Source organism: Neomonachus schauinslandi, chromosome 11 (assembly GCF_002201575.2).
Source record: "Neomonachus schauinslandi chromosome 11, ASM220157v2, whole genome shotgun sequence".
In the NCBI taxonomy this organism is placed as follows: domain Eukaryota; kingdom Metazoa; phylum Chordata; class Mammalia; order Carnivora; family Phocidae; genus Neomonachus; species Neomonachus schauinslandi.
Window position 1 is genome coordinate 13,445,037 of NC_058413.1, and position 9,870 is coordinate 13,454,906.

At 36.7% G+C, this 9,870-nt stretch overlaps 1 protein-coding gene across 1 annotated transcript; it reads right to left on the minus strand.

Moving 5' to 3' along the window:
- Nucleotides 1–295: 295 nt before the first annotated feature.
- On the minus strand, nucleotides 296–1,243 carry LOC110576119 (olfactory receptor 8H1-like). Its single transcript, XM_021685206.1, is given in 1 exon segment — nucleotides 296–1,243. A coding segment is annotated over 1 exon segment (948 nt).
- Between the last annotated feature and the right edge of the window lie 8,627 nt (nucleotides 1,244–9,870).

Consider the following 9,870-nt stretch of genomic DNA (forward strand, 5'->3'; position numbering starts at 1 on the left):
CCTGATCTCATGACCTGTGCCAAAACCAAAAGTCTGAGGCTTAACCCACTGAGCTAGCCAGGTACCCCCAAACGTATATATTTAGATCATAGATTTAAAGCACACTTCATGGCTTTCTATTATAACTTGAAATTTCTAAAGACATCTTCCTGGAAATATCTGAGATCATATTTGGTCAAGTAAAGAATGGTTCGATGGAAATACAAACAAGTTAAAGGAGTCAATTGGTTTTGGAGACAAAGAAAATACACTGTGGGGAAAACAAAAAGGGATGAGCTGAAAAGTTTAGCACTGCTTATTTCGATTGCTCAGAGCTCTCTCCCTTCTGCATGACTCTAATGACAGCATTTTTTACTTCTTTGTTCCTAAAACTATAAATGAGTGGATTCAGCATGGGGATCACAATAGTATAAAAAACAGAAGCCACTTGATCCTTTCCCAAGGAGTAAGACCTACTCGGCTTTAAGTAAGTAAAAATCATAGTGCCGTAAAAGATGGTGACTCCCAGGAAATGAGAGGCGCAAGTCGAGAAGGCTTTTCACTTTCCTGAACTGGAAGTAATTTTCAGGATAGTAGACAGAATGGGCACATAGGACACAGATATTGTGATAAGAGACACCAGTAGGGTGGAACCAGCGACAATAAATATCATGATTTCTATGTCATGTGTGTCAAAGCAAGACAGGGCTAAAACTGGGGGTGTGTCACAGAAAAAGTGATGGATTACATTGGAGTCACAGAAATGCAGTCTGCTCATGCAAAGCACATTGACAAAGGAGTCTGCAAAGCCAATCAAATAGGACCCAAAGACGAGGGAACAGCAGAATCTTGTGGACATAACCACTGGGTAGTGCAGAGGATTGCAAATAGCAACATAGCGATCATAGGCCATGGAGAAGAGAAGGAAACATTCAGCAGCCCCCAAGAAGACAAAAAAGTACATCTGGGTGAAGCAGCCCACATATGAAATATACTTGGTGGAAGTCAGCAAGTTCTCCAAGGTTTTAGGTATGATGACAGTTGAGTAACTGAGGTCAAGAAATGACAGGTGACTGAGAAAAAAATACATGGGGGTATGCAGCCGGAGATCCAGGCGGACTATCAGTATCATCCCTGCATTGCCCAACACAGTAACCAAGTATATCTGGAGAAACAGCATGAAGAGGACCAGCTGGATCTCTTCAGAATCTGTCAATCCCAGAAGGATGAAGCCAGGCACCTGTGTGTTATTCTTTCTACCCATAGTGTCAACTGCTATGAACTGTGAAGAAACCAAATTTGATACTTAGCAGGAATGACTTCAAAAATGTTTGTGTTTATATGAACCACATATTTATAACTGTGTTTCTAGTAATTGATGATGAGAGGTTTAAAGACCATGACTGAAAAAAAAATCTTAATTTGATCGCCAAATATAAAAATAGGCATAAATTGACATTTGAATACAACATAATTAAAGCTAACATATTGAATAATTAAAATGAGACTATCCAGTTCTAAATATTTCTTAATGCGTTTAGTCCTTGTGAGACTATTATACCATAGGTACCACTGTTAGCCACATTTTTTAATACAAGATAAACTGACTCTAGAGAACATGCACATAATACTATATTCCTGTTTATAATAAATTTCAGCAAACCTGAAAAAAAGTTAGATATATAACAAATAGTGATATAAAAACAGTTTTAATGCATTATTCAATGTCCTTTTCTCAATATTATTTAATACAAATGACAAATTTCAAATTTAGGGGATTTTGGAAGATATACTAAAATTATAGACCACATGTTAATTTTAATTTCCAAACTATATGATGTTTTCCTAACCTGATCATTCAAAATTAAATTTCTAAAATATGTTCATTATTTATAGACCCTGATTCCATTAACTCTATATTTCTGATTTCACAAATCCTGGCATTATTTGGGGTAAGGTCTAAATGACATCTATATGCATACTATTCTGATAATGTCCCCATTAAATTTGATCCTAACTAAAGACCTCTAATTTCGAGAGAATAATACTTACTGTGAACCAAAGTTGGGGAAAAAAAAAAACCTCCCGATATTATCTGCCTAGAAGTTTATCAACCTCAAGTTTTGCTCACAAATCAAATTTGATAACCATCTGAGTCGAAAATTTCTGTGATACATTTGTTCTTTTTGAGATAAGTTCTTTTTAAATTTTAGTGTATTCATTTTGTTTTATTCTGAGATAAAAATTAATCAACCTAGAAATTTTGTTCAGGTCCTGCTCAAAAGGAAAATTTGCTAGGAAATTATTTCTAAAAAGAATACCAGGAAGCTATAGTGAACATAAGCAAAGCAGAGTATGTCTTGCCTGTTATCCTGATAATTCCAGGGCACCTCATATACTGGGGGCCGAAGAGAATGCGATGCATGGTCATCCCTGTGGACCAATTTCCAAGGAAGATCTCTTGGCGTGTTTCCAAGGGCAGAAGTTCCAGGACTAAATGCAGCTATGTTAGGTTTGAGAAAATGGTTGTCTTTTCCCTTAGATGCTACACAATGAAGAGCCTGATGGTTAGATTTTCCTTCGTGATGCTCTAAATTTTTGGCTGGGATAGTGAAGAAGCTATTTCTATTTTTCTTGTTCAAATTCATCAATTGTTATCTAAGTTTTATCACTTTATTTCCTCTATTAGGTTTGTGGGGAAGGAAAAATAATATTTCCTCTACTTTTCTAGATTCTTGGTTGAGACACCCCCCTCCTCCCGTAATAAAAGACATATTAACAAAAGAAAAACAAAAGTTTAATAACCTGTATACTTCTTGTATACATGGGAGATTGTAAGCAGAAAGAGTTGGGTCCCCAGAAAAAGAGACAAGACAAGGCTTTCGTGACACAAGAAAAATCATTATAGGTCCCAGCGATCTTATGATCTATGCCTGACCAGCACTTCTTAACCAAAGCATATTCTTGAGTTATTTTTGCAGAATTTAAACCTCTTTGAGCACTCAAATACTGGACCAATTAGAGCCAGAGAATTGATGATACTAACCCTTGCCTGCCCTCCCTGGACTTTGATCAATCAGGATCTGGACTCTAGCTCCTTAAGATGACTTTTCCCCCAATTCTATGCTGAATTTCCATTGTGTAAGCCCCTTCCTGAACATGCATGCACCCTTAGCTTAAAATGTCCCTGGTTTTGTTGTTTGAGGAAGGATTGTTTTGAGAAATATTCGCAGTGTTCTCCTTTACTTGTTGCAAATAAAATCCTTCCTTTCTACTCTTTGGCTTGGTTGTGTCTTTTGGCTCCACACCCACCAAGAAGCGAAGCCAGTTTCAGGTATCAAGATGACCAGGAAAATTAACACCTCAAGTGGCCCAAGTCACCACCTTAAATACCATCTCCTGCTAAAGACAAAAGATGTTGGGGGTGGAGTCCAGTTATAGGAGGTTACTGATGTAGGAAGGGCGTTAGGGTTTGAAGCCGATGGGCAAGAAATAATTCTTAAGACATCTTTGGTGCAAAAAGGTGGTTTTATTAAAGCACAGGGACAGGACCTGTGGGCGGAGAGAGCTGCACTGGGGTCCTGAGGAGTGATCCATTATATGCTTTTAAGTTGGGAAGGGGTTAGGGATAGCTTAAGCCTCTAAGGAATGTTGGAAGCAAGGTTTTCAGGACCTTGAGGGGGCTAGCAGTTATTGGGAAAAAGTCATTTATTACTGTCTAATAAAACTTTAGTCATGAGACCCTTCAGATGTATATCGGTGGGCCATATGCTCAGAGGATGTTTGCCAGCATTTATCTTAGAGGGTAGAGATAAAGGAACTTTCCAAAGGAATTTTTATATGTTAAAGTAGATTTAACAGGGATTAAGATTGCCTTTTGCCCTTAGCAAAGTGTCAACATCTCAGCAGCTGAGTTCCTAGAGGAATGTTACTTTGCCTGTTTAAAGGACTTGTCAATGGGCTGTAAGTAGTAAGGAAATTCAGTAATTTTTTTTCTGCCTTTTTCCCCCACATCAGTTACCAGGAAAATCACAGTAAATAAGGGTTTGGTTGTTTTGCAGATTTAAGTCTATGACCTCTCCATTCATAAAAGTTTCTAGAGGGGCACCTGGGTGGCTCAGTTGTTAAGCTTCCGCCTTCAGCTCAGGTCATGATCCCAGGGTCCTGGGATCGAGCACCACATCGAGCACCACATCGAGCACCACATCGGGCTCCCTGCTCCACGGGAAGCCTGCCTCTCCCTCTCGCCCTCCCCCTGCTTGTGTTCCCTCTCTCGCTGTGTCTCTCTCTGTCAAATAAATAAATAAAATCTTAAAAAAAAAGTTTCTAGAGATTTAGTTACCCTCTTCTTCCTGGAACAAAGAGGGAGACATTTATACAAGTAGAGATTTCCCTTATAGATGTAAATATCTCTTTCAAAAGGGTAAGTTCTATTTGGTTTTCAGAGCTTCTCCTGTGTCTACTGTTTCAGTTCAAGATAATTCTTATGCCAAAAGTGCATTTTTGGTGGTGGCAAATGCTATGCCCCTTCAGATTGAACTCATTGTTTTTGCTTCTGCACCTAGTAACAACTGCTTGTTTTATTTATTTTTTATCTGTTTAATAATACAGGAAAATAATATTTGCATTATTTTTTTTTTTTTAAAGATTTTATTTATTTATTTGACAGAGAAAGACACAGCGAGAGAGGGAACACAAACGGGGAGTGGGAGAGGGAGAAGCAGACTCCCCGCGGAGCAGGGAGCCCGACGTGGGACTCGATCCCGGGACTCCAGGATCATGACCTGAGCCGAAGGCAGTCGCTTAACCAACTGAGCCACCCAGGCGCCCCATAATATTTGCATTATTAATCTGAGAGTTGCTTTACTTTTAAATTATATGTAGTGATATTAATTATTCCTATTGTGGCCCATTATATAGGTAGTACAAAGTTACATTTTTTTATTTCTTATTTGACTAAGAATAATTTGATATTTTTAAAATTTCTGTGTATTTAATTTTCAAGCTAAACGTATATTTTTCTTTTTTAAATATTAATTTTAAACTATACTGCATTACAGTCAGAAAATGTGACTCCTTTAAATTCAGTTTTGTAAATTTATTGAAATTATGGATTAATTGTAATCAACTAGTATGAACAGCTTTTAGATGATAGGAAAGAAAGATTCAAATGTTGATATGGAAGTCTGGCCTTACCAACTACAATATTTATAGAGTCTCAGCAGGGGGAAACAAAAAAACCCCACAAAAATTAGTGATACATGTTAGGAGGGGAAAGTACTATAAAAAAAATAAAATGTGAAAAAGCTTAGGAGATGGAGAGTCCTGGAGTAGGGGAATGAGGAAGCAATCAGAAATAGTGTGGTCAAGGTAGGCTTCAATGAAAAATTGGTATTTGAGTCAAGATTTGAAGGAGGGAGGAGTTAGGCATGTCGGTACATGGGAGAACAGTGTTTCAGACAAACGGAACATCTGTACAAAGGCCCTGTGCATTGGACGGGCCATACAGTTGGAGAAAAAGCAAGGACTACGTGGTAAGTATAATTCTGTCCCGGGGGCTGGGGTGACCAGAGAAATAACAATGAAGTATTTGTATGTCAAGGGTGACAAATGCTGTGGAGAAAAACAGGTGAAGAGAGTGCTTGGAGACAGTTGGACTTACTCTCTTAAAATAATCTTTATTTTTCAGAGAAGTCTTCAGTGATAGGGTCACACTGAAAGAAGTGAAGTAGACACCCACAAAAATATTTGGAGAAAGTGAGTTTCAGGCAAATGGAATAGTAAAAATAATGTTCTGCAAAATTAGTTCCTTCTTCCCGAAGTCGGGGTCCATCTTGTCAGTTCAGAAGGAAGAATGAGCACTAGAAGTTATATGAACCCTAGGCATGGGACCAGTCAAGGAACACATAGGCCTAAGCCCAAAGGATAAGGATGCTTCTCATTCAAAGGAACCTGTAGGTCAAATAGTTAACCAGCATTACCCTAGGGATAGAATCATCAGATGGACCTAGTGAACTCTCTAACATAAAGAAGAAAGATATTTTTTCAGATTCCAAGTCTTGAGATGGAAGAGACCTCCAGAGGACCAGATGAATAGGCACCAGAACAGCTGTTAGGATGACGTCATGGGTCAAAGTATTCGCCTACTCAGGAGACCACTGCCACAAATTTTGCCCTTAAAGATCCTCACTTGCAAGGCATCAGGGTGTTTGGGACTTCAGAGGATTAGCTCCCCATTCTCCTGGGTGGTGCCACTCCAATAAATAGCTTATCTTTCTCCACTGCAAAGCCTCAGTGTCTGTTTTTATTGTTTTTTTTGTGCATTGGTTGGACAAATTCTCCCTTGGTTTGGTTATATTCCTAATGTTTTGCATCACTTTATTTTGATGAAAATTGTGTGAAAAATATACTGGAGTTTATATTTTTTTCTCCAAATTTTTATTTAAATTCCAGTTAGTTAACACACAATGTAATATTGGTTTCTGGTGTAGAATTTAGTGATTCACCACTTACATACAACACCCAGTGCTCATCACAAGTGCCCTCCTTAATCCCCATCACCTATTCAGCCCATCCCCCACCCGCCTCCCCTCCAGTAACCCTCAGTTTGTTCTCTATAGTTAAGAGTCTGTTTCTTGGTTTGACTCTCTCTCTCTTTTACCCCTTTGTTCATTTGTTTTGTTTCTTAAATTCCACATATGAGTGAAAGCATGTGGTATTTGTCTCTCTGACTGACTTATTTTGCTTAGCGTAATATTCTCTAGTTCCATCCAAGTCATTGTAAATAGTAAGATTTAATTCTTTCCTATGGCTGAGTAATATTCCATTGTAAACATATACCATATCTTTTTTTTTAAAGATTTTATTTATTTATTTGAAAGAGAGAGAATGAGAGAGAGAGAGGGTCAGAGGGAGAAGCAGACTCCCCGCCGAGCAGGGAGCCCGATGCGGGACTCGATCCCGAGACTCCAGGATCATGACCTGAGCCGAAGGCAGTCGCTTAACCGACTGAGCCACCCAGGCGCCCCCATATACCATATCTTTATCCATTCATTAGTAGACGGACATTTGGGCTCTTTCCATAATTTGGCTATTATTGATAATGCTGCTATAAACATCAGGGAGTTTGCACTTTGACTCACTCTGATAGTCTTTGTCTTTTTAGAATATATTACACTTAATAAATATAAAATCAGTTATATTTCTCTAATATTTTTATATTTCATAATACCACTATTTCTAGTTTTCTTCCCTGAAATGCGTTTTCCTTTCTTATTTGTTGTCTTTTAGTCATTTTTAGACAGCTTATCTACCCATTTTGAAAGGAAAATATCCAGTGCAAAGTTCTGATTTATTCTACACCACTTTATCCAATTATCAGACAATATTCTGACATTTCTTTCTGAATAAGCCTCTAATCTTTGTGTATGAGAACAACTGTGAGTCTAACTCTACCTGATATCAAGAAGTCAATTTCATTCAATATGTTTTATTTTCATTGAGTAATTTGTTGTTTCTTCAGTAATTTCTGCAAGACTTCTTAAAATGAAACAAGTTAAGAAGAATAATCTTATAAATTTTTGTTTTGATATAAAAGGTATGTTAAGGGGGTGAAATAGAATGCATGCTCAAGGAATACACACAGATAACAGGAATATTACAAAGGCACCACAGGTTTAATAGACTGAAAAAAAAGAACACTCAGTATCTTTATATTGATGCCTGGTGCATCAAACATATTTTAAATTGAATAATTTTTTTCCAGCATATTTTTTTAAAAGAAGAAGATAACTGGCAAATTAAACATTCCATGATCACTTCTGGGACATAGTCCCAGAAATTATGGAGTTGGTTTTCTGGATTGGTCAATGGCAAAAGTTCTGGGATAGTCTGGCAGAAGAAGGACTGACGAAAAGACAAAGATATGCATGACCAATTGTGAAAAGATGTGTATTACAGGGTCCAAAGGGAAGGTACAAAAAGCAGCTGAAGGAAAGAATGATGGGAAGTATACCAGTAGCAAATATGAAGAACATATTGAAAAACATAGATAGGCATTTAATTATAATTTTGGACAAATAAACTATATTTCTACTTCTTATGATGAACAAGAAAAGTGTGTCATCTTTTTGCTCCTAGACAGCGATCAGCAAGAAAGCATTAATAATAAAAGAAAGCAATTAGATACATAGTTTTATTAATGCTAAATAAATATTAAATCTTGAAATTATTTGGAGCAGAATACATATGCAATGCAAGTGAAGATAAAAATAACATACAACTAGAACCAGGGTAAATATAAGTCAGGTGCAAAAGCCACACAATTATAGAAAATTGAGCATTGGATTTAGAATGCATGAATGAAAATCCTTGGTGGAAAGAGGGGAAAAAAGGGAAATATAATCAGTTTAAAAGTTCTCAATGATGATGATGAAAAATCTTCAGAACAACCAATCTGAATCAGACACCATGTCTGGAAGGAAAAAAAAAAAACTCACAAGGCCTTAATAAAAGGGAATGAGTAATGAGATAGACAGTAGCCTCAGTAGGTCCATAAATTAAAACATAGTATGTTTCATAAGTTGTCACATAATAGTTTGTAGAGTAAAATGTTGCATTGTAAAATGAAGTTTGCAGGAGTCAGACCTTAGTTATTTAGATCAGAGAAGAAAATTAAAAATTCCAAAGCAAATGTATATATACGCACATACAGATCCTTTCACATACATTACCATCAGCCACTCCCAAGACTGAAAACTGATTTTCTTAATAGGAGGTTTGTTTGTGATGTCTGATATATGAATTTACTCCAATTATTTAAAATCATATATACCAAGTATAATTCTATGTATACTTATTTCCATATCCTAACCATTGAAGGAAAAAGTCCTTTGAAAAGAAGTATATCTGTTAATTACTATGCTGATTTTAACATATAAATAAGAAATGTTTTTGAAAGAATTCTATAAACAGAATTTTCAGTTAAGCTAATATTTTTTTTGAATGCCAATATGCACATGACTATCCAGACTCTACCCAAGAAAAGTACAAATAAGAGCAAGGCAGAATGTTTCACCTTTATGGATTGATCACTCTACTTCCACCAGCAAACAGACTGCAAAGAAAGTATTTACTTCCATATTTTGTACATGATACATTTCCTAAATGTGGAGAGCACAATTAGGAACAAGCAAACTCTTCTCTGAAAGACCTTACATTCTTGTTGGATGGAAAGAAATAGAGATCACACACATTTTCTTGTATAAGTGCTTCATCAAATTTATCTGCAGTTCCTTTCAACGTACATTTTATTTTAATTTTTTTCAACATACATTTTAAATGTGATTTCCAGCTCCTCGGATTATTGCTCAGTGCTTTATGCACAGTAAAGACAGTGCTAAAGGACTCATCTTTTCCAGTGGTCAATTTGTAACAATGCTTGGGGGAGTCCAGTAAACGTGTCTCTTCTCAAGGAAAAGCAAAATAAAAACCCAGTTTCTCCTTTTACTGCTATAGACTTGACCAAGCATTTCTGCCTGACTTGGAAAAGCAAGAACCTCTGTAATATACTCCCAAACGCCTCAGGAATTGTACCACAGCTAGTTTGCTTTATTTATCTACACAGACACACAGACACACACACACCACACACATATATTGAAATGCTTATCAAATATTTGAACTTTGGGAAGCATATTATGATTTTTTAGAAATTAAACTCTGCTGCATTTGATAGAGACCCTACTCCATGAACATCATTTTCTTTGTCATCAAAGCTCACGTTTTACAGATAAATGATCCAAATTTTAACTCTATTGCAAAACTAATCCACATGATCAAGAGATTTTCTATATTAACCAGTGTCTGTTGCCATGGTGTTTGGTATATGTA